At 44.5% G+C, this 25,724-nt stretch overlaps 1 protein-coding gene across 1 annotated transcript; it reads left to right on the top strand.

Moving 5' to 3' along the window:
- On the top strand, window positions 1–24,301 carry TM4SF4 (transmembrane 4 L six family member 4). Its single transcript, XM_008707265.2, has 5 exons — window positions 1–743; window positions 1,665–1,754; window positions 12,495–12,631; window positions 19,511–19,700; window positions 23,758–24,301. The coding sequence occupies exons 1-5, from the start codon at window positions 570–572 to the stop codon at window positions 23,773–23,775; spliced, it is 609 nt and encodes a 202-aa protein (XP_008705487.1). The 5' UTR covers window positions 1–569; the 3' UTR covers window positions 23,776–24,301.
- Window positions 24,302–25,724: the final 1,423 nt, after the last annotated feature.

Raw genomic sequence — 25,724 nt, 5'->3', positions numbered from 1 at the left:
GATAATTCTTTTGCATTCCAGGCTTTCAGTGGAAAAGAAAGAGACACACACTGTCGACCATTAAGTACTTGCGAGACATGATTTTCGGATGTAACTCAATTACCCAGTGATTAAGAGGAGGCTAGGAGAAATATTTCTATATCTGGGCAGGGGCATTGTCAGATTAAAGGTGCAGTAGTTCTAAATGCTGTTTGTTCCAGCCCTGTGTTCGATTGCCGCAATGTGAGTGTCTTGCCTGTGCTGGTGGATTATTAACAGAGGTTATTGGTCTCCATGGCAAGATGATTGCTCTAAACGTAATCTCATTTATGGAGTACAAAAAAAAAAAAAAAAAAAGGACTTCAGGTCCGGGAGAATGTATAAATGTCCATCGCCATCAAGGTTCTGCCACATTTGAGAAGCAGAAGCAACTCCAAGGACAGAGCTCACAGGCTGGTTCGGGTCTTCGCTCCAAAATACGGATTGAACTGGGGACAATTACCAGGACACTCGCCCATAACTTTGAAGACACCCCGTGAAGGCGACAGTGAGGGGCCTTTGATCGCAGACCTATATTGTACTTCCCCGACATGTGCACTGGGGGCTGTGCCAAGTGCCTGGGGGGCACCCTCATCCCCCTCGCCTTGTTTGGCTTTTTGGCTAACATCCTGTTATTTTTTCCTGGAGGAAAAGTGATAGACAACAACGACCACCTTTCTGACGAGGTCTGGTTTTTCGGAGGAATATTAGGAAGCGGGGTCTTGGTAAGTGGGGAAGCCTTAAAATCCTCCCAAAGATTTTGCCGAATCCTTTTAAAATTGGGTACTTTTTGAACAAGAAGATACTTAGTTGCTAACAAGAGCCCAAGCATTGCATGATGCAAGTCAGTGCCTTATTTTTTTCCTTCTCCATTAGGTCCTGATACGGACATCTCCACTACATTTACTAAGTAATGAATTCCCAAGATTGGGCTGGCAGTTCTCAGGGGTCAATTGAATTCCATCAACCAAGATGAGGGCTACATAGTTTCTCTATTTTAACAAGATCGTGCTGGGGGCAGTCGACCCACACTTTCTGGCAAATTGACTGACTGAAAACCACCAAGAGACCTGGGTGTCAGGGGAGTCCGCTTGCACTCACTCACCAATGATCTATTCACCCCTCGTTTCCAGTCAGTTTAGAAAGAGACTCACTTTTCATAACAACTGAGGACAAGTTTCTTTCTTTCTTTCTTTCTTTTTTAATTTTATTTACTTATTTGCCAGAGCAAGAGAGAGAGAGAGAGAGAGCACAAGCAGGGGGAGAAGCAGGCTCCCTGCTGAGCAGGGAGCCCCATGCGGGACTCGATTCCCAGACCCTGGATCAGGACTGGAGTGGCAGGCAGACGCCCAACCGACTGAGCCACCCAGGTGTCCCTGAGGGCAAGTTGCTTATCGCTATCCTAACCCACCACATAAATGCAAACTCAGGGTGTCCGAGCTCGAAATCTGGCCTCCCCAAAGCTGCGGTTGGGCCTTCTGGACCCTCGAAAGTCAGCGGTGCTTGGCTACTCGAGCCCTGCAAGTTCTCGCCATGCCCACCAGCCCCGAGTCTGAGATCAGGGACGTGGCTCTGCACACAGCCGGGCGGCGCAGGCTCTCCCTTCCCGTGTCAGCCCCCGTCTGAGATGCTTCTCTCGCTGGCAGATGATCTTCCCCGCGCTGGTGTTCTTGGGCCTGAAGAACAATGACTGCTGTGGGTGCTGTGGCAACGAGAGCTGCGGGAAGCGCTTCGCGGTAAGTGACCGGAAGGCCGCTGCCTCCGCGCCGCCGGGAGTGACTCCAGGGTGCACTGTCTCCTTGTGCTGGGCATTGCGGGGACAGCGCCGAGTCACCCGCCCCCAGGCAGCCACCAGCTCTGGAGGCAGCTGGGGCATCGGTAGATATGGATGTCTTGCTGGTGCAAAGTAACAATAATAATAACATTTAAAATACCACAGCCCTGATACTTAAAGGGTGTGAGTATCGTTTTAGCTTTTGCAAACAGGCAGGGATGTCAGCGCTGGAAAACTGGAGGGGTGCCATGGAAGGAACGCAGGCATGGAAGGCAGAGGTGGGGGCTGTAGCTCTCCCTCTGCCACTGAGAGGCCTTGAGACCCTGGGCAAGTCGTTTCTCTTCCCTGGCCCTGCGTTGTCTCATCTGTAAAGGGAGTGGGGGTGGCATGACAGATAATAACAGCCCCTCCCTAAGAGCCTCCTAAATTCCCCATCTACCCCACTACCAGCTTCACTGTCTCGGTGCCCAGATTCTGGCTCAGGACTTCTGTTTCTTGTCTCATGCATCTTTTAGTGGGTGAGCTAGAGAGATTTGGCATCACTGTTCCAGCCTGGAAAGTGGGGTCAGGTCCCATGTCTGCACCTGGGCAAGTCTCTGTACTGACCTCTGCCTCCCTTTTACTCATCTGTAAAATGAGGAAGTTGAACAAGATCAGAATTTCCCAGGTATGGGACAAGCTCTGCTGGCCCTCAGGTGTGCTATATCTTTCAATAGCATAGAAAGTCATTCCCTTGTCAGTTCTCCTTCAATCCTTTTGATTTCATCAAGAGAAACTCAAATTTGGATGGAAATAAGTCTTTACCATCCCAAACCCCTCATAACCTCCCTTTCTAACAGAGGGAGAACACCGCATCTTCAGCAACACAAGCAACAGTAACTAAAAATTTGATAATACTGTTTTATCTTTGTTAATGATTCTAGCCCTCCACTCACAGTGGTGATATGAATGAATAGAGTGTTGACTTAAAGAAAAATATTAAGAGTTTGGGTGCACTGATATGGCAAAAATGAAGGTTGAATTGGAATTACTGGCTGGCTGATGAGTAAGGCTGGTTCCTGCTCTAATTCCCCGAGGCTGAACTGTCCATCTAGGAGATTTGTGACCCCAGTGATGAATTATACAAGTGTACCTTAACTTCTAAAGGAAAAGATGTAGCTATCTGTTCCGAAATAGAATCATTTCTAATATTTCTTTCCCATTATTATTTGCTCATTTGTTCAATCAAGAAATATTGACTGAGCACCAATGAAGGGCTGAAGCTAGTGCACTGGCATATGCAATTACAGTTTTTCATGTGCCAAGATCATTCAGAGAGAATGTTCTTACCTTCTGGACACCATCATGAGTCCCAAGCAAGCATCGATCATTGTTTTAGCATTGATTATGGTAACATTTAAAAGCAGAGAGATGTAAAACTTAACCAAAATTTATTTGATATAGTTATGTAACATGTGTTTTATACATGATATTTTCATATAATTAATTATAAAGGAAAGGAAGACATCTATAATTAATTTGCCCTTTGAAATGTAATCCTGTTATTCTCCTTTTGGAGAGTAAGTTGAAGATGAGAATTTGAAAAAAGAAATGGCAATTAAGGAATTGGATGAAAAGGAAAAAAAAGTCATTGCTTAGAAGTCTAACAGCTCAGGGGCGCCTGGGTGGCTCAGTCAGTTAAGCGTCTGCCTTAGGCTCAGGCCATTATCCCAGGGTCCTGGGATCGAGCCCTGCATTGGGCTCCTTGCTCAGTGGGGAAGCTGTTTCTCCTTCTACCTCTGCCTGCTGCTCCCCCGACTTGTGCTTGCTCTCTCTCTCTCTCTCTCTCTGGTGCTGAGTAGAAGGCTCAGAATTAAAACAAGATGTTTTTGGTTTTGTTTTTTTAAGTTTATACATAACCACAAGGAAAAGTGAAATCATATTCAAAGTATTGTATATAACCTGTATTTTAATTAGAGTTAAGTGAAGTTCCAAAGAAAGGCAGGAAAGTCATGCTTTTACAAGCACAGTTGAGTTCATAAAATCTGAAACATTTTGTCTGCCCCATTCAAGTTGTCTGTCTGGGCTCTCTAACCCCCCCATGTAGGATGTGCCCTTGGCTTGGGTTGAGGATGACTCCTCCAAACGACCATCCGACCATCCACAGGGGCAGTGCCCATCGAAGGACCAGCTCTGCCAGACTGTAAACCAAGGCAACCAGCCACAGCCACCCCGACCAGGGACGGCCTCCCTCTAGGTGGCCAGGTTTTGATTTGGCTCTTAATCAGCTGCCATCTTTAAAAACTAGAGATATTTTACAGAAGTATTTAGATAATCCTACTTCTTTTTCAAAACATTAAAAATTGACCTGGCTTGCATTTCGACACAACGATGGCCTGCAGTGCGCATGGCTGAGCGCTTCGTTTCTGGTCCCTGCCCTGCCCCTAAGGGCCACTGAGCTCATGCCCTGGCTGCAGAGCCCTGTTTCCTTAACATTCTGAGGCTCTGGAGCACTAAGCAATCATCATTTTTAAAGAAAGGAGTCTACAAACATTTTGTCGGACAAAAAGGAAGAAGCTGCAACATATTTCGATCAGTACTCTGATGCTGAAGATTCGGATTATTTTTCCAAAGGCTCGTGGCATTCCCCTCGGGCGTTTAAAGGAACCCTGGGCTTCTGCAGAGCACTGTTTAGAAAATCCAGCTGAGTACAAAGTCCTATGAGGCAGCCACACACTAGGCCAAGCAAGGGCTGTGGGGCTACCTCCCGTTGCTGTCTCCACAACCTTGCTCTCCTTTGTCTCCTGGCCTCTCTCTCTCTCCCCCTCTCCTCCCTTCTTTGCTACTCGTCTTTCGGGAATACTTTTCAGAAGTCAGCTGCATCATTCTCTTCCCTTTCCCTGGGTGTAAAACCAGGGTATAACAATCGATAGATAGTAGAAGCAGGATATGGTGGTTGCAGGGATAAAGCAAGACAATGAGCTGGAAAAAATCCTGAGCTCACCTAACCGGTAGTTTCCTGGTCAAACGAAGATGGAGGCCAGCTCTCCTCTGGAGCAGAGCATGCCAGAAGCCTAGCCCCGGGGTCTGCACTCTTTTAAATAAATGAAGCTACAGGAGGGGCGCCTGGGTGGCTCAGTCGGTGAAGCGTCTGCCTTCGGCTCAGGGCGTGATCTCAGGGTCCTGGGATGGAGCCCCGCATCACGTCAGGCTCCCTGCTCAGCGGAGAGCCTGCTTTTCCCTCTCCCTCGGCCCTTGCCCACACCGTTCATGCTCTGTCTCTCTCTCAAATAAATAAATAAAATCTTAAAAAAAAATTAAGCTACATGAGAGCCGAGAAAGGGGGCAAAAAACGTGAGATGAGGGTGACTCCGAAATGGGCTTTGAAAACCCAAACCTGGGTTTGTTTTTGGGTCTCAACCTCTTCCTCCCCTATAAGAGGTTCTCCGTGGCCTCCTAGCAGTTTATCTGCAGCTGGTCAGGGTCTCCAAGCCCCTAATCCTTTAAAAAAAAAAAAAAAGTCTCTCGGAGTCCATAGAACAGCTAATTAATTTTATGCACTCATTCATGTTAAGTCTGTGCTTTAATAAGAGCCTTTTGAAGACCTTGGCCTTGACTCAAAGGAATATCTAATAATAGAACTTAAAGGTAGATTGATAAAGGAGTTATTAGAGGCAGGCAAGCATTTCAGCATCCTTCAAGCATATCAGGTAGATAAAGGCGCACCCCACCCACAGGCAGGGCCAGATGGTTGACGGACCTGTTGCCAAGGAGGGTCCTGTCACTTCTTAAATTAGTCTATACAGTGTAGAGTCAGCACTTCCTCCGAGCCGGTGCCTGGCTCACCAGTGCCCCCTAGGGACACCTCCTGTGCGAGCACTCCTGAAGGAGCACTTCCTGAGGCCCAAGGCGCAGAGCCCGACATTTACCTTGGCATTCTTCGGAATGACAGCCAGTTTGAGGGGGATTCAAGAAAGATAGTTCTTTTGAAATAATAGATTATCTTGAGAGAAGAAATAAAATATGGGATCCTATTTCTTCACCAAATTTTTTTTTAAAGATTTTATTTATTTATTTGACAGAGAGAGAGAGACACAGCTAGCGAGAGAGGGAACACAAGCAGGGGGAATGGGAGAGGAAGAAGCAGGCTCCTAGAGGAAGAGGGAGCCGGATGCGGGGCTCGATCCCAGGACCCTGGGATCACGCCCTGGGCTGAAGGCAGACGCTTAACGACTGAGCCACCCAGGCGCCCCCACCAAATGTTTTTTAGGCTTCAAAATCCTCTGCTATGAAATGGATAATACACGCATGTAACTTCCTAAGGACAGTTCGAGGGGTGGGGAGGATGGTGCACGTGTTGGTGTACCCAGAGGGGAAAGGAGCCCCAATGGCTGGGTGGTGAGGACACCAGATCCTCCATAAATGCTTGTTGAATGAGTGAAGCAAATGAACACTCAGGAGGGATTTCAGACGATTCCCAAATTTATCAGGCCCAACTCTCTAACACTAACCCTTTGAGTTGGGCATTAGGAAACTGAGGTGCATGCAAGTTAAGTTTCTGATGGCCACAACCCACCCCATCCCCCCAGGCCTCTCCCCTTCCCAAGCCTGGCCAAGGCAGAAAACATGCAACATTAACATCCTAAGAGAAAAAATGCTTCAGGTAATCTCTGTATATCTCAGAATAACTGTTAAAGAGGAACCTTCACGCCCACCAGAAATGTTTCCCCAACAGGTCGCTACTACTCACGTCTCTAAAAGCTATGTCCCCAAACCTCCCAGGTTTCTTCCCTTCCCAGGCCCCAGGGCCTGTGCCATCTTGTGCAGCCAACCCAGGCACACATCTGACCAAGAACACACTGTGGGCAGTGGCAGAGCTGAGCCAGGTCCTCTGCCTGAGAGACAGGAAGATTTTAAAGCCGACAAATGATTAATTGGAGGGCCTCTGTTAAGAGAGCATTTTTATCTTCTTTTTCCAGGGAAGTATTTCCAGCATATACACAAACACATTTCTTTAGCAATGTGAACAGAATGTGTGTGCTGAGAGTCGGCCTGTTGTTTCTTTTCTGCCCAGTGTTATGCTCTAGGTAGCTGTGGAAAGTAAGAGTGTGTGAGGATATGATAATAAAAATATTACAATATAATAATGACATTGATTGAATGCTTATTAATGCCACAGGAAATTATCCAAGTAGGCAAAAAGAAGTTTCTAGATATCCTATCAGTGAAGTACTAAGCATTATCTAACAGCCTACCCCACCCGGGGGTTATCTGATCCTGTAGAGATGTGTACTTTGGATTCCCTGTTTACTATTGATTAGGCTATCTTACGTATCATGATCTCCCTGAGCAGGCACTTATTTTTGAGCCTTATTTTACAGAAGAGGAAATGGAGGTCTTAGGAAAGATTAACCTGCCCAGGGAGGAACCAAGACTCAGACCCAGATCAATCTGCCCGCACCCCGCACCCTTGACCGCTGTGGAGTAGTGCCCTGTCTTTACTATTTACTCATATAGACCAGGGAAAGCATTATCATGGTATAAAAAATGGCAAAGGAAGCAGCACATTCCTGACTCTAAAGTCTGGCAACTCCTCTTTCTCTTAGAAGTTACCTCTATGCCCAATTTTGTGTCTCCTTTCAGAGATTTTCCAGGCCTTTTGCCTGTTTACTTTGACTAACACCTATCTGGGGCATCTACTCTCACATACGCAACCTGGTCTCAATAACTTTACTTTTTTTCCCCAATTAATTAGCATATAGTATATTATTAGTTTCAGAAGTTCAGTTTTTTTACTTTTAAATATTTTATTTATTTATTTGTCACAGAGAGAGAGAGAGCACAAGCAGGGGGAGCAGCAGGCTGAGGGAGAAGCAGACTCCCCACTGAGCAGGGAGCCTGATGCAGGACTCGATCCCAGGACCCTGGGATCATGGCCCGAGCTGAAGGCAGACACTTAACCAACTGAGCCACCCAGACGTCCCAATAACTTTACTTTTAACGTGAAAAATTTTTTATCATGAAACCCATGATAAAGTTTTTCCATAGTGGTTTTAAGACTGATAGTATCTCTAAGTAGTGAATTTGATTATTTTTTAAGACTTCTGAATGTGAATTACTTAAAGCAAAGTGACCTAAAATCTACTTTACTTCATGTGGTTCATCCATTCTGGAAAAGTTATGAAAAATCAGTTTGGGTTGTTTGTTTTATTTATTTTAACATAAGGTATTTCAAATTTGGATACAAAATCAGAACGTGCCACCTGTGGCTTTCTGAAGTTGTAACCTGATGCCGTGTTTCCTTCAGATAGTTTTATAAAGAAAACATTATTGATTCAATTGAGAGTCACTATGTTCCTGTCTTCTATCATATTTCCCTTCTTTCTGAGAGTAACCATAATCATAAATTCAGTGCAGACTACATCCATGTATTTTTTTAAACTTTTACTACCAAAAATCAGTTTTTCAAAGGTTCTAGACTGTGCTGTCCAGTATGGTATAGCCACTGTTCACATGTGGCTACTGAGAGTGGAATGTGGCTAACCTAAATTAAGGTGTATCATAAGTAAAAACTACACGCCAGATTTCAAAGAATTAGGGCAAGAAATGGAAGCTATCTCATTAATAATTTTTATACTGATTACATATTGATATGATATTTTTTGAATATATTGAGTTAAAGAAAATATACTAACATTAATCTCAGTGTTTTTGTTTTTTGGGGTTTTGTTTGTTTTTGTAGTTACTGGAAAGTGTTGAATTACATATATGGCTCTCATTAAAATTCCATTGGACAGTACTGGTCTAGAGCGCCTTGCAATAGGGACTCCTTGATATTTTATGTTAACCTGGTTTTTCATTTACTCAGACTTGCCTAACACGAAGAATGTGCATTTGTACTCATTTTCTGTATCTTTAAATATTTGCCTGCTAAAATGTTCCAGGAGTGATAGCTAAAATCCTTTACTCAGCTTACACAGCAGGATAGCATAAGTCAGATTTCTCCTCTCACTACCAGTCAGCAGATGTTGAAATCCTGGGTTGTTTTAGCTGAGGTGACCTTCTAGAACTGCCCTCCCGCCTTCTTCTGTTTACCACAGGAAGCTGAGGCCAGAGAAGCGGGGGGCCTCAGTGATGCTGAGGGCCGGAACACAGGTCTCTTCAGACTTCCAAACTGGCTTCCTGGAAATGCAATCTTTCTTCTTCATTACAGCAATTTTAGATACTCTTGTATTCTTAGTCAGTAGTTTAATGATTCCTGACTAATAATTAGAACTCAAGATCAGAATGTCAAGTAAACAAAAAGCTATGTTTTTCCTTATATATTGTTTTATTTCTGAGAGCCCATGCCATCCATAATAACACTCACCTCACAGGTTTGTTGAGAGGATTAAATGAGATAAGGCTTCTAAGATTCTCACTGAAGGGGGCTATTTTTATTAGCTAAAAAGTGAGATGATTGCATTAGATGACTTTTGAGATCTTTTTCACAAAAATTAATTGTAAGAATATTTAACCACTGATTTAGTGGAAATCCTGACTTTTGAAGACTTTTAACCAGTTTAAAGATGTGAGAGACTTTTTGTCATAGAATCCATTTTTCATTGAGACAACCCAATCTATTACGAAGAACTGCATTTTAACAAATGTTTCCAGACCATTCAGAGCCTCATTCTGAAAGGACAAGAGGTGACATTAGAAGAAACTGCCCTGAGTTTAAGTTTTCAGTTGCCGTACTAGAACATTCTGGCCATTCCTAGAGTTGTATTGGCTGTTTCTAACTGAACGGCGATTTGATTGGAGCAGGGAGGTAGCTCAGAGACAGAGAACCAGGCAGAGAAACTGTCACTAAGAATTAGAGCAGCATTTCCTAAAGTGTGTTCTTGCAAGAACTCATGGAAAAAAGTTATAGATTGCAATGAGATTGCGAAACTCTGCAAGTCACCATGTATACCCAAACATAAGGCAAAACCGAATATACAACTATCTCCCATTTTCCCATAAAGAAGTTTCAAAAAAAAGCTCTTTGACTGACATTAATATATAAACTTTGAATGACATATGCATATTTTAATCACATTCTATAAAATTTTAATACAGTGATTTTGAGATAAGGACTTTTCCCCCACTCATTAATTTTTTTTTAAAGATTTTATTTATTTATTTGACAGAGATAGAGACAGCCAGCGAGAGAGGGAACACAAGCAGGGGGAGTGGGAGAGAAAGAAGCAGGCTCATAGCAGAGGAGCCTGATGTGGGGCTCGATCCCGTAACGCCGGGATCACGCCCTGAGCCGAAGGCAGACGCTTAACCGCTGTGCCACCCACTCATTAATTTTTAAATCTATTCATGCATTTTTGACATCAGTATCTCTGCTACTACTGAAGACACCTTTGGAGCCATCAGAAGTTTCCCACAGTATATCTTCTCTTCTCTTCCATTAAGTTTGGATATAACATTTTTGGATCCATGTATGATGCTGTCAGTGGAAATTTCACTCAGTCACAAATATCAATTCACGAAAGACAAAGGCAGTAGTACTTGGACGCTTCTCTTGCAGTGACACGTGATGATCCTCACAGTTGTCAACACTAGGTGTGCTCATTCGGAATGACCTTTACAAGGCTTGTTAACTATAACACTCAGAACTAGAAATGATGGGGTCAACTTGCCTGGAATAATTAATACATCTGTGTTCAGTAAACTTTTTTCAAACAATTCTGTCAGCTAACATTAGTTGGGTTGTTTCTTACTAATGTCTTCCCCCTGCACTACTCAGTTGTTCAAAATAGTGCTGGAGGAAGTACCCTATTGCCTGGTAGATAAAATAAGGACTCAGCCCTAAGGTAATTCCCTCACTTTTCAGAGGTAAGCTTGTGTATATTCCAGAATACATAGTGTATCCCCTTCTTGGAGGTTCACAGATTTTAGCATGTCATAAAGATTTTTAGGAGTAAAACAGGAGTGAAATCTATTTAGCTTGATATAACCCAGCAATTTCCTAAGTCATTCAACTAGACATCCTTTGGAAAAGATAGTGCCTGTTCTAACATGACAGATTGACCAACATTTTCATTTACTTCTGACCTAGATTATATTCACAAATGTTCCCAATGGTGAGAATGGACTAGACACAAAAATTAAGGGGAAAAATTTAAATAATGAGTGACATGAAACCATGGTCTTTGAAAACATCCAACAAGTAGTTATCCAGTGCCTTTGAAAAGGTAGGAAGAAGAAAAACTAGATAGATGATGGTAGGGATAGAGCAATGTCCTATCTGTCTTCAAATAACTCGTTGTCCACGACTGCAAGGAGCTTGTGCTCTGGTTCAGGGGAAGACAGACATAAAAGGCTATACGTGAGTGTGTTGTGGGCACTGTGCTGCGATAGAAGTTCATACAGTCCAGAGTACTGGGGGTAAGAGATGAAGGAGGGGATGGTCAGTTTGACATAGGAAGTCACACAAGCCTTCACGAGGCACGTGGGGCAGAGCTCAGTCTTGGAAAGTGGCACCAAAAATACATCAATATTTGATATGAAACCAAATACCAGCTAAAGTGGAACTCCATTGTTACATAAATTCCAATCGTCCAGGCACTATCAGGTCCTCTCCATCCCCAAACCCATGCCCGCCCTGCCCCGTGCCCAAATATATCCTTTGATAAGATTGTTAGTAATACACAGAAGGGGGGAGGGGAAGTACCTGCCATTTAACTTAGGTTGTCACGTCTACTTTCCGTGACAGACCTTTGGGCAGGCTTTATCATGCCCATTTTATAGATAAGAAAACTAGGATTCTGAGGACACATCCCTTATGCAGAGTCACCACACAGAGGAAAGCTGCGAAGCTATGATTGCAGCCTGGGCCTGCTGACTTTTAAACTCTTGCTTAAACTCTTGTCCCTAGACCAGAAAACTTTTAAGATCATTTCCAACTCTAAGATTCTCTGATGCTATAAGAGGCTGGCCTTTCGGGGTGCCTGGGTGGCTCAGTCAGTGAAGCGTCTGCCTTCAGCTCGGGTCATGATCCCAGGGTCCTGGGATCGAGTCCTGCATCGGGCTCCTTGCTCAGTGGGGAGCCTGCTTCTCCCTCTGCCTGCTGCTCCCCTACTTGTGCTCTCTCTCTGACAAATAAATAAATAAAATCTTTTTTTTTAAATCTGTTTAAATTGGCTGGCCTTTCATATTAGCCCTGAGGAGGGAGATGAGGAGAGTCTTTTCTTAACAAGGTTAGAAAACCACGGTTCAGGGCGCCTGGGTAGCGCAGTCGTTAAAGCGTCTGCCTTCGGCTCAGGGCGTGATCCTGGCGATCCGGGATCGAGTCCCACATCAGGCTCCTCCGCTGGGAGCCTGCTTCTTCCTCTCCCACTCCCCCTGCTGTGTTCCCTCTCTCGCTGGCTGTCTCTCTGTCACATAAATAAATAAAATCTTTAAAAAAAAAAAAGAAAAGAAAAGAAAACCATGGTTCAAAGGCATCAACCAGAACTCACACTTCCATCATCAATGAACAAGTAAGAAAAGATATGGGGATGCGGGAGAAGGAGAGGACACAAGATACCGAAATTCCTTCTGGGAGACCCCACCGGCCACCTGCTGTGAAGACTGGCTCTTACCCCTTAAATTACCTGGAGTCCCCATGTTCAACAACAGCCGGTTAGGTGTGCTGGGGGCAACCTCGGGAACGCTTAAGAACCTGCCTCTCTCTCTCCTTCTCTTTCAGATGTTCACCTCCACAATATTTGCTGTGATTGGATTCTTGGGTGCTGGATACTCATTTGTCATCTCGGCCATCTCAATCAACAGGGGTCCTAAGTGTCTCATGGACAATAGCACGTGGGGCTACCCCTTCCACGAAGGGTAAGGTACATCCTGCAATGCCCCAGGTCCCCACAAGGGGCACGGGCAGGCGAATGGCCCAAGGGGGACCCTGCATGGGTCCTTCCAAGTCTCAGGCGCGTCGCTCCTCTGAGGCCGAGCTGGAGTGTGGGTGGAGTGAAGTTGCCCAAGATCTCACCTCAAATTGCGCTTTTGACAGACGGCAGGAGAGATAACGAGAGCAGGTGCTGCAGCTGGCCCGAGACAAGGAGATCTGCGGTGCCATCGCTGACACCCAAACATTTATGAGCAGCTACACGAGCCAACCGATAATATCAGGAAACGGAAAGTGGCGGCGTCCACTGAAAATCTTACACTGGAAAACGAGAATGACTACTCAGTGACAGGGCTCAAAGGCTTTCACTAATACCCCAAATGCTCTATGACTAAACAATCTTTTCAGGCTTGAATTTATGGGAAATGACACTGGTGATACTGGAGATTCTTCATGAGAGATAATGTCAATAGAACTCATTAAAATAACACTTTGTATTTTCAGGGAACTTCGTAGTTGATAAACGTCTTTCCCCACAAATTTATGATTTAATCCCCACAGCAACCCCAGGAGGTCGTTAGTCCCCGCCAAGGCAGGCCTGCTGAGTCCGGCTAGCTCTAACACGGCTAGCCGAGGGCCGAGGCAGGGCTCACACTCGTGTCTCCTGCCTTGGAGTTCCAGTCTTCCTACGTCGCACATCCTTCTGCCCACAGTAGCGGGTGGCCGTATGGACCCGTTCCAACTTAAATTCATTTACATGAAATAGACATCAAACTTCCGCAGTCTCACTAGCCCTATTTCGAGTACCAGCAGCCACGCGTGTCCAGGAGCAACGGCGTCGGCCCTCGCAGACCCAGGACATTGCCACCGTCGCAGACGCCTTACGAGGCAGCGGCGCGCCAGCTCTGACCTCCGGGAGGCCTGGGACCATCGTCGTTTTGTCCACGGCTGCCTGGCACCGTGACTGGCACGCCTAGCTGGTCAGGAAACGCCCTCGTGGGGTCCTCCTACACGGGGAGGATGGGTCCATGCCTAGAGAAATCTGAACACCAGTTCACTAACTCAGCGTGCTCACTTAGAGTGAGAGTAGAGGAGCCCAAGAGCGGGCTCTCCACGCGGAGGTGGAAGGTGCTGGTTTGTGCTGATACGGGTCATGGGGTTTCACGTCAGACGGCATCCCCACCGCACTCTAAGCAGGGGTACGGGCCTCTAGTATCCTCATCGCATGCAGGGCTTCCCAAAGGTATTGATTATTTTGTGGCAAGCCCCCTTCCAATGTCCACCTGCCCTGGGGTTGGCCTGCACGAGCATAGACATCGGACACCAGATCCATTTCCCGAGGTTCTTCCCCTGATAGCTCCCTCTCTCCCTCCTAGGGGTGTGTTGACGAAACTCCAGATTGTCTCCTTTCATGGCCCCTGCTCCTATTATCTCCACCCGCAGCCTCAGTGCCGTACGAAACATGCTTTTCTATGTATTGTTACTTGACCGCCGAACTTAAAATCGATTCGAATAAGTCTATGCCCAAAACACAGGAGGGAGAAAGGAGACACAACACTGGCCCTACCCCCCCACCCCAAGGCAGCCAACGGCCTGAGGCCCTCACACCCTCCACTGGCACAGCGGCTCCCCGCTTGGGATGGAATGGGACGGAAGCCCAAGGGCAGGAGAGGGACAGCTGGCCTGTGGGCCGCTGCAGGAAATGCCGATGTGGGGGAAGGACAGGAAACTACTTTTCACAGTACTCTGTCCTTCCGGTGAGGCAAGTTTCCATCACATCTACTGCATCTGTTGTACGTTACTCTGTGGTGGATGCTTTCCTATGTTCCCGCGTCTTCTCCTCACAACTGCCCCACTCGTGAGCTGGTCGCAGTCACTGAGGTGTAATAATAAAAACAGAGTAGAGTCAACGTGGCAGGCAAGCAGCGCCTTTCAGAATTCTCCACCCTCCTCTGTGCACGGCAGGGCCTTGATAATTATCTGAGGGAGAGAGGTTTGCCTACCGCCATGCCTACATAGAGGCTTCAAACTATCATGTGATGCCATGGATACCACACTTTCCAGGTGATCTAGAGGCTATTTAAGAGTGATTTCGACCATCCATGGTTGGTTTTTTTTATCCTCATGCCCTGACTTTGGGATTTAATCCCACAGAAGGTGCAAGTCTTCTCTCTGTACAAGGCATGAAATATGCCACGACTGGCACAGGAAGGGCTTTCGGGAGGGGGGTCTAGGTGGAGCTTATCACATGCATCCTCTTTGCCACCTGGCAGGCTTTCCTCGGCATTCCATTGTCTCCTACATCCTGTGTCCTATCTTCTGAGGCAACAACTCACATCCCTTTAAGACCTTATCTCCCACGCCAGTTCCAAACCTTCCCTTGGCCTGCAGGGGCTCATCTTGAATTTCTTACAACAATAATTGAACCTCTGTCACTTGGTGTTTTTTTGGTTAACAAAGTGCTTTTGCCCACCTGTTTCATTTGATCCTTACAAAAAGCCTGTGGGATTAACGCTCCTTAGAGGGAAGATTGCTGAGCCCAGAGAGGACACATGGCTTGCCCAGAGAGAGGCTGTTTCTTAATGACCGAAGCTCTACTCCAGTCTTTCTCGGTCCAAGCACAGTGTCTTCCCTAGAACACAAGTGATGTTGATTTGCACTGTCTGCTTTTTGTATGATTATAGATTCCATGTAGCATAGCTCAGGGCCTCTGCCTCCATGGATACTTCCTATCCCGGGGACTCCAGGGCATGAGCACCTTAGCGGTTGTTGTTGTAGCTGCAGATCTAACGCACATGCGCAGTTACCAGTGAGGGGCACTGATTAACCACTTGCATGTATCAGCCCCAACGAAAGGACTCAGGACACTCTTTCCTTATCACCAAAGGGCAGTGGCAGCCACTGCCACTCCTTCCCTCCCTTTTCTTTCCTTCTTTCCTTCCTTCTTTCTTTCTACCTCCCTCCCTCTCCCCTCCCCTCTTTCCTTCCTTCCTTCCTTCCTTCCCTCCTTTTCTCTCCTCTTCTTCTCCTCCTCCTCTTCCCCTTCCTCCTTCTCCTTCTTCATGTTTAGGGGCTAAGTGGTTTTTCATGCATTATCTCACTTAATCTTCCTCATAAATCTGAGAAGAATTCTTATCCCTGGAGTAGAAAAATGAAATTCAAAAAGGTTAGTCTGCCCAGGGCTCCATAGCTAGTCATTAGTAGAAGGAGAATTTAAAAAGCAAACAAACACTTGGCCAGCACACTACTTTGTGCCAGAGCCTGTCCCAGACGTGGAGCAGGGAGGGAGAGACGTGTGGCCCCTGCCCCAGTGAGCACAGGGCTAGTTAGGGTGCCCACACTGGCCCACACGGCTCTCACAGTGCAAAAAGGGTTGAAATGGTGGAGTGCAAGGGAAACTTCTCTGAGGAGGTGACAAGGCCCAGTTTGGCGAGATGAGCAAAGGTGTGCCTTCCAGAGAGGGAGGAGAAGCACATTTCGGGCAGAGAGAAGAGCAGGTCCTGAGACAACCACAGGAAGGGCCGACCTGCTCAGAGTGTGTCCCGTCACTGTGAGCCTGAGGCTCAGGCTGAATGTGGCCGAGAGGAACAGAAGGGGACACCACACGGGGGTGTGACGGACAGGCAGGCCAGAACTTTGGGGCCTCAGGGAACAGCAGAGGACTTCAAGCAGAGCTTGCCACCAACACTTGGGATTTCTAGGACGATCGTGACGGCAGTGACGTAGAGGACGAACAAGGGCCCAGTAATGAAGAGAGAAAAGTAGGAGGTTGGAGTAGTAATCCAGATAAGATTATGAACACCTGCGAGGCAGTGGCATTGGGGCTCAAAAGAAGGAAACGGATTTCAGAGACCATCTGAGATGAAATCATGAGGATGAGGCTTGAGGAGACAGGACAGAGGTTATTAAGGTGAACTCTGAGATTTCCAACTTGGGGCACAAAATTCAGGACTCTTCAGTGCCATAGAACATAGCCTGGTTTTTGTTTTTTCCTCAGAAATACCTGTTGGCAATCATATTAAAAGAGCAAAGACAGTTAACTTTTTCTATCGTGAGAACCATACTAAAGAAGCATTCTAGAAGGAGAAAGAAACCTAGGACATTTTGAGATACACCCTCCTGGCTTCCTTTGAAGTAGGACCTCCTCCCATCCAAGGTCTTCCTTTCTGAGACAATTGGCTACCTCTACCTTGACCCTGAGCTGCTGAAAGGGAAGCAGCTTGCACGGGGCATGGGGGCAGCTACGGGTGCCAGAGGAAAGGCCAAGGACGGTTAGCTGGGGCGGGGAGCACAAGGGACATGGCCAAGCACAGTACTCCCCAGTCGGGCTGCAACGCTCTCTGCTCCCTGGGGAAGGTGAGGTGAGGCAAGCTCTCTCACACCAAAACATGGGAGTGAGTACAATAAGTGTTCTTTGTTGCTTGGAAGAGGTGAGTTTCAGGAAATCCATCGCTTTCTATCCGTATGTGGATGAAAGATTGCTGCAACTCAGGTGGAAATGCCCTTCACAATAATGAGATGCTTGAAAACTCCCGTAAGTGGCTTTAACCTGCTTCAGCTCTCCTTGCTTCACAGAATGCAGAAACTGGACTAGCTACTGGGGCCATGAAAAATTAGGGCCCTCTCTCTCCTGGGGTTGGAGAGTGGCACACAGAAGTCATTGCCAGCATCTCAGAGACGGAGCCTGAGAGTCTGGGAGGAGAGTAGAAGGGTCTGGAATGGGTGCTCGTGGTGGTTTGTGAGCGGGGAGGCAGCAGCAGGAGTAGGACTGAGAGGATTTCTCCAGGCAACCCTTGCTTTCAAGAGCCCCCATGAGAGTTTTGCCAATCTCACCGCCAGGAGGCGCTGTCGTCCCATCTCTGCACAGACTCTTGCCGAGGGGAGGAACTGGGGATTGGCAATGACTTCTTAGAATCTTTTCTTTATAAAATGTGCCTGGAAAATACTGTGACTTTCTATAATCAAATTTGAAAATTGTAAAGATAGAAAGGGCTACATAGAAAAATGCAGAACAGAAAGATGAGTTTTTAAAAATATTTAAGTAATAACAAAGGAAGTTTTATTCAACAATAAATAAGGTGTATTATCTTCATGAGTCTTCACAATTGTGAGGTTGTTCTCAGGCCATTTTATAAATGAGGAACTGATGCTAAGGGTGGGGATACGACTTGTATGAGGGATACACAGCTAGTAAGAGGAATGCTTGCATTCAAACCAAGGCCCAACTAAATCCAAAATACCAGGCTCCTTCCTTTAGACTCCACTGCTCAGATTAAGTAAAATAATAACACACTAGTGTTTATTGAGCACTTACTATATACTAGGCGCTGTTCCAAGCACTTCACTAGTATTAATTCATGTAATTGTCACAGCAACCCTGTGACTTGACGTTATTCCCACTTTACAGTAAGTACGCAAGCCCCCCAGCTAATGAGCAGCTAGAAGCGGTGGAATCGTGGAAAGGTGAATCAGTGCTACAAACAATGCCATGTTTTATTTTGAAATCAAGAGCAAAATGCCCCTTCTTTCCTTTATTCCTTCTGCTCTATTAAAGTCCGGGGTATCTTCCGTCATTCCAAAGTTTTTTGAAAATCTTAATAAGAATGTATTTTAAATGAGTACTGATGTCCTGGAGAATTCGTCAGAAACAGGAGTCGTCAAAAAGATCTGGAAACTATAAGGTAGAGATGTTAATTTAGTGGCCAGATGAGCCCTTGAAAGGGTAGAGGGGCACATAAAGGAAGAGGGAGAGACCAGTTCGTAGCTCTAAGAATGTGAGAAGAAATTATAATAATCACAACATTTACCTACTTTACTCTTGTTTTTGTCTTAAAGATAGTATACTTCACATTTCTCCTTCAAGACAAAATGCCCTTTACATGTAGTGAACTCCTAGTATATATATATATATTATAAATATATATGTATTTCAAAGTTTTATAAACTATGTATTAAGGCAGCAGATGATTTCTTCCCTATTTAAGGAAGGAATTAAGGAATTTAAGGAGGTAACTGAATCTTTGCCTGTTAACAAAAATACAGTTGAGTCAAATTCACAATTCGGTTAGAATTAGGCCTTTAAAAACTAAGCTATGTGCCATGATTGTACTTTACATGGCTTCAGATGGCCACTAGACTCGACAGAAAATTTGTCCAAAGTCCAAATGGTCCCTAGCAATAGGGAAGATAATGGCCACGAACATTGGTGAGAGCCTGCTCCTGGAGTGTCTTCATTTTCCTGGCCCCATAGTAGATACTGGATTCATCCTTTCTCTTGGTCAGCTCACAAAACTCACTCTGTCACTTAGTAGCTGTGTGACCTAGGGGCAGGTTGCTTAACCTCTCTGTGCCTCTATGTCCTTATTTGTTGTGATATGGAAAAAAAGAACCGTAAGGTTTCTACAGAAAAAAAATGAGTAGATATGTGTACAACGTTTAGAACAGGGTCTGGCTGGTACATAGTATATACTCAATAAAAATGCTAGGTGTTATTTTTTAAATTGTTATTATGGGATATTTTTCCTTTTTTAAGATTTTATTTATTCATTTGAGAGAGAGAATGAGAGACAGAAAGACAGAGAGCATGTGCACTTGGACGGGGAGGGTCAGAGGGAGAAGCAGACACCCTGCTGAGCAGGGAGCCCCATGTGGGACTCGATCCAGAGACTCCAGGATCATGACCAGAGCCAAAGGCAGTCACTCAACTGACTGAGCCACCCAGGCACCTATTATGGGATATTTTTCTTATGGACCTTATGTTTTGGTGGAAAGTATTGCAAAAGGAAAATCACGATGGTGTCCTTCTAGCCCAAGGTACTGCATACATTTTACAAACATCTCCTTTCTCTACTCCATGTCCCCGACAGGGATTACCTCAACGATGAGGGCTTATGGACGAAGTGCCAAGAGCCTGTCGACGTGGTGCCCTGGAATCTGACCCTCTTCTCCATCCTGCTGGTCGTAGGAGGGATCCAGATGCTTCTCTGTGTCATCCAGGTGATCAACGGCCTCCTGGGAACCCTGTGTGGGGACTGTCAGTGTTGCGGCTGCTGTGGGGTAAGTTGAGGTCCTGGCACTTTCTTCTCAACATGCAGGAGGCCAGGGCAGGCCACTGGCGCTGACGGAGAGAGGTGGAGACAAACCCAGGCTGGAGAGGCCAGGTAGCCCTCTCTATCAGCTCAGGGGAATGGAGACATTGTATGGCCAAGACCCAGTTCTGCTCTGTGTGTATGTTAATAAACACAGGCTAAAGGTGACCAAACGTTTCAGTCTCACACCCCGTTGACCACAGTCCTGGAGGAAGAGGACTCCAAATACATATAAAGGTTTACAGTAACGTTTATTATTATTTATATGAAGATCCCCAGGAACTGGGCATTTGTGATACGCACATATTGACGACAATAACACGTCACGGTCCAGCCCAGAATTATCTCACTATTCCCTAAGTAGATCTAGACAGCGGGTTAAAGTTGCCAAGAATTGGGTGCCTGGGGGGCTCAGTCAGTTAAGCAGCTGCCTCTGGCTCAGGTCATGATCCCAGGGTCCTGGGATTGAGCCCCGAGTCCAGTTGGGCTCCCTGCTCAGCGGGGAACCTGCTTCTCGCTCTTCCTCTGCCCCTCCCCTCAGCTCCTGTGCTCTCTCTCTCAAATAAATAAAATCTTAAATAAATAAATAAATAAATAAATAAATAAATAAATAAATAAAATTTGCCAAGAAATACGTGGAACGCATGTCAGGGCATTGTCTTTCCCCTGGCAAAGAATAGAACATACCAATGCAAAACCTATATTTTGATAAGATTTCTGATATAGAAGAGAAATGGTTCTCAGGTAGGGGGAATAAAAGGAAATCACTGAGGATTTAGTCTCCAAATATGATGGTAAATTATCAACAATATAAAAAACAAAAATAAACCTATGGACAGTAAGACAGTGCAATTATTTCAACTAGTGACCAAACCAGATCAGGCAATTGTTCAAACACACATGGAAATATTTAAAAACACAAATTGGTGTATGAGGAAAAAATTAAACAGGACTCAAGAGTTCCATAAGGAAGAACTATGTAAATAAATATGAATTGTGGTCCATCTACTTAAGATGATATTATGCCCTGATTTTAAATGATTCAAATCATTTTTTAATAAACAATATATGTATATAGGTCAAAAACTCTGTCTGTGTGTCAGAAATATACAGATGTATTCAGTTGGAAAGCCTGTGTCCTGTGCTGTCTTCCCACTAGTCTCCACCTGATTCCTTCTATATGTTCTCAGAGTTATTTTGTTATTGTTTTTATTCCCCCTACCTTAAAAATATTTTTTAAACTGTAATAATAGAGATAGTGTTATTTTAAAAGAGCAAGATATAGGGGCTCCTGGCTGGCTCAGTTGGAAGATCATGTGACTCTTTATCTCTGGGTTGTAGGTTCAAGCCCCACGGTGGGTATAGAGATTACTTAAAAAAAACAAACAAACAAACAAAAAAACTTTAAAAAAAGATAAAGTAAAAATAAAAAGAGCAAGATACAAAAAAAGTATACAGAATAAACAAGTATGTACATAAGAAAAAAACAAACACTATGAATTTAAAAAAGACCTAAAGGAAATCCAACTCAAATGATCAGTAAGAAGACTTTGACTTGTTTCCGTCCTTCCAGCTTATATTACTTAAAAAAAAAAGTTTAACAATCATAAATTTTAAAATATACAAAATATAAATTAAAAGTTCCCCCAAATCAAGTATAAAATGCATGTATTACAAATAAATTTCACTGACTATTGAGTTTTTGTTCTATAAATGTTTTTTCCCAAAGATTGATTTATTTATTTTAGAGAGAGTGAGGGGAGGGGCAGAGGGAGAGAGAATCTTAAGCAGACTCCATGCTGAGCACAGAGGCTTGACATGGGGCTTGATCTCATGACCCTGAGATCACGACCGGAGCTGAAACCAAGAGCAGGACATTGAACTGACGGCGCCATTCAGGCGACCCTGTGCTATAAATTTTCAGTTCTATTGTGTTGTATTTAAATATTTTGGTCTTGAAACACAAATGAGAAGAAAAGAAAACTACCAGTTAATCATCCATCAAAATTATTTTTATGATAGCAGTTAAGAATATTGAGCATCTAAATCTTGTAATTCATCCAAAATGAATTCATACTTGCTAAATCAGCTCATTTCAAACACTTTCATTATTTCTTTTTCTGCCTACACAGAAGAGAATCATATATTTAATTAGGAAGCAAATTTTCATTGCATGATTTATGACAAATACAGCTGCCCTTTGAATAGAAGATAGTAGTTTATTCAATTTGAGGATTATCTATAAATTTCCAAACATACTCATAGGTGCCGGCACATAGAAGCTTTTCAGTGAGTGTCACCTATACAGATACTGCAGTTCAACAGTTGTTTTTTTTTTTTTTTAAGATTTTCTTTATTTATTTATTAGAGAGAGCACACAACCAGGGACAGGGGCAGAGGGAGAAGCACACTTCCCACTGAGCAGGGATCCCGATGCGGGGCTCGATCCCAGAACCCTGGGATCATGCCCCGAGCTGAAGACAGGCGCTTAACTGACTGAGCCACCCAGGCGCCCCTGCAGTTTAGCAATTTTAATGAATAAATTACTTGAGAGTCAGAAGACAGTAGAAGGACTCCATAGCTGTCCGTGCACGCGAACTGGAGAATCTGAGGATGAATGTACACCTCCCCAAGTGCCCCCCCTCCCCTCCTCCCCTCCTCCCTTCCTCCCTTTCTTCTTCCCCCACTTTTTATTGAAAAAAAAATCAAATCTACATAAAATGTAAAGAACAGTACGATGAACACCTATGTAGTTTCACCTAGATCCACAAACTGTTCCCGTCTGCTCGCTCTCTCTTTCCGAACCACTGGAAAGTAACGTGCAGATAATCAAGAAACTTCACTAGCGGATACTTCAGTGCGCATGACAGCTGCATTTTTTAACAATGGGTCCGCTGAGGATTCCTTTCTTGTTGGCGGCGTGCCTCTCGTACAGCTGGTCAGCATCCCCCCCGGTGGGATGCTGTGGGGGGACTTGGGCTCGCAGCCTAGTCCCACAACCTCCCGGCTGAGTGACCCCAGCCAGCTTCCTCACTTCCCGAGCCTTCGTTACCCGACCGCCTCTTGCAGACCTTTTACCCAGAGCGTGCGCAGAGCCATCGCATTCAAGCAGAAAGTGTTTATTGAGAGATTCCTGAGCCTGGCACAGGCCTTCCATGAGGTAATAGATGGAAACATGCCTTAAAGACAAACTATGAGACCTGGGTTGATCGCCAGCTGCACAGTCTTGGCAAAGTCCGTTGCACGCAACTGTTTTCTTTGTCTGCAAAACGTGGTTGTTAAACCTACTTCCTAAGGTTGCTGCGTGTCTAACATGGGGTGATAAATATGTATGTATATCAACAGTTAGAAGGCTCAGCACATTGTCCTGATTGTTATTTACTAAGATATAAAAATTGGTGAGGCAGCGCCGCTTCAAGGAGAAGAGCACAGTCTCCGACTTCAACCTCCCTGAGTTCAAATCCTCACTCCTCTACTTATTAGTTGTGACGTTGTATTCATCACTTGAGTTCTCTGTGCCTCTTACCAAAAAGTTTTTTAATAATAAATGATGCGGGGCACCTGGGAGGCTCGGTCGGTTGAGTGTCTGCCTTCAGCTCAGGTCATGGTCACGGGGTTGTGGGATCAAGTCCCACATCAGGCTCCTTGCTCAGTGGGGAACCTGCCTCTCCCTCTGCCTGCCGCTCCCCCTGCTCATGCTCTTTCTCTCTCAAATAAATAAATAAAAATCTTAAAAATAATAATAATAAATGACGCAAAATAAAATGAAGCCTCAACTCCTGTCACCTAAACACAGGTAAGTGAGAGATGACAGCTCTGAAACAGTCAGAAAAGTATTGAAAATATTCAATAGGTAACCAATATGTGGCAGGAGTAATCAGGAAGAAGAGGGGTGATGGGGAGGAGAGAAGAAAGCAAAAAAAAAAAAAAAAAAAAAAAAAAAGAAGAAAAAGAAAAAAAAAGGAAAGGAAAGGAAAGGAAGAAAAGAAAAGAATGATGTCATAATTAACTTTTCTACCTTCTAGGGAGACGGACCAGTTTAAATCTCCTTGGTGAGCTGCTCTAACTCGACGGCCTGTGGGACATTAGACTTACTCTTCTTCCTGGAGTTGGCAATTCTATCTACTTCCTGACGGACAAAGCTTAGGGACAGCAGAGTTATTCCTTCCACTTTCCAAGCAGCTTAGCTCGACTCAGATTTTTATGCTATTTTCAAATAAAAGTTTGGCCACTTAGGTTTATGTATCTTTCAGATTCGCTTCCTTCTAGAATTGAAGAACAGGTTCAAAGCAAATTTGTCATGATTTGTTTTGAGGGGAAAATGTGTAAGGTCACACATACTGCCACACTGCTTCTTTGTATATAGAGATGTTTATATCTTTGGAAGTTTTTCATAATTCAACGGAGGAAAGCACCTGAGAAATGAGAAACCAAGGCCAGTTTTTGCTTTCAAGATTTATGAGAAAAACAGAATGATGTATCATAAATAATTTGGTGTCTTTGGGCTAATGTGTCTGAATTACTTGTGACTAGTCTTTTGAGCCTGCTTATATTTGCTAGGTTTTCTTATGTATGTTAAATTAAAACCATAATTCAGGGGTGATATAATAAAGATTGTGTGTGTTTGGGAGGGAGGGGAGAAGACTGAATGACTACCACACTCTTTTTCGTCTTTTCTACAAATGGCTTCTTTCGATGAAACAAAAAACAATGTTTTAGAAAAGTTGACTTGGGTAATAATTTTTGTCAGCATATGACCAGGATTAAGGTAATAGGTGTTATTAATTCTATGTGTTGTATTAAGACATTAACTTTGGTTTTATGAGTCAGGCATTAATAAGGGGTCAAATCCATGCTGTTGTTTTGAGTTCGAACCCCAGCTCTACCACACACCAGCTTGGGGACCCTGGGAGAGTTATTTTCTAAGTATCCCTTTCCCTACTGCTGAAAGGCAACCCATCATCCAAGACATTTTGAAGTTCCCCAAGGTGAAACAAGGAGGCCCGTGGGATTGCCAACATGACTAACAGAAGAGGTGCATGCCGGAGAGCCTCACTTCTGGACCAGCCAAGCTGATAGGCTGCACTGTGTGGGTTAGACACGCTGAAACTCCGTTTCTCACAATCATCAGGAAAGCAGTTAAAAAGCACCTCCTGAGTGCTGGCCATGGGGTCTGGGCACTGAAGACATGAAGTTTCCAGGCTGTGATTCTGCCCTCACCCCAGTGAAAAGTCTGGGATCAGGTCAGAGACCCCATCTGGCACATAACGGGCAGAAGGAAGAAAGGCGAGCAGATAGGCACTTAAGATCAGACACACAGAGTTTCAAGTCAGTGTAGAATGTTGGTTCTCAAACACGATCATCAGAATCACCTAAAAGATGTTCTATTATGATTCCTGAGCCCCAGCCTAGACCTACTGCATCTGAAAATCTAGGCATAAGGCATAAAAGCCTGTCTTTTGTTATTTAGTTTTAAAAGCCTACCAGCTGATGCTTAAAGCCAGCCAGTCTGAGCAACCGTTGACTTAGACTACAGACTGACAGGCACCAAGGGTAAAAATGAGTCACACCTCATCACGGCCCATTGGGAACTCACGCTCTACGATTAATATTAATTAATAGGATGTGGTACACACTAAATCCTAAAGGGTGACACAGGTAATGATGTTCCAGAGGTCCAGAGGCGTCAGGCCATTAGGACTGATTCATCTAAGTTCTCTGACAAGGAAATAAGAATGTAGAGAAAGGGTATCAATTCCTTATTTAGGGGTTTTCATTGATGCAGAACTTGAAAAATGAAGAAGTCAAATCTAATCTCATTATTGTACAGATGAAGAATTAAAACAATTCTTTGACAAGTTTTCACACAAAAGGCCATTTTTCAAATCCAATTAACATTAAATTAAAGAAAAAAGCTTACCATGGATTAGAGGGCTTAAAAGGAAGATACAGGAAACAAAGAGTAAAGATATATGGGCCCCTCCCTTGGTTG

Source organism: Ursus maritimus, unplaced genomic scaffold, assembly GCF_017311325.1.
Source record: "Ursus maritimus isolate PB19 unplaced genomic scaffold, ASM1731132v1 scaffold_20, whole genome shotgun sequence".
Lineage (NCBI taxonomy): Eukaryota > Metazoa > Chordata > Mammalia > Carnivora > Ursidae > Ursus > Ursus maritimus.
The sequence above is the reverse complement of the archived record's forward strand: the minus strand, read 5'-3'. Positions and strand labels throughout refer to the sequence as shown.

What these genes read in the sequence shown, in the direction of transcription:
- TM4SF4 (XM_008707265.2), top strand. Translation starts at nt 570, where the DNA reads ATGTGCACTGGGGGCTGTGCCAAGTGCCTGGGGGGCACCCTCATCCCC. An exon ending in TATTAGGAAGCGGGGTCTTG is followed by an intron (nt 744 to 1,664) that starts GTAAGTGGGGAA and finishes TCTCGCTGGCAG; the next exon opens with ATGATCTTCCCCGCGCTGGT. An exon ending in GGCTACCCCTTCCACGAAGG is followed by an intron (nt 12,632 to 19,510) that starts GTAAGGTACATC and finishes TGTCCCCGACAG; the next exon opens with GGATTACCTCAACGATGAGG.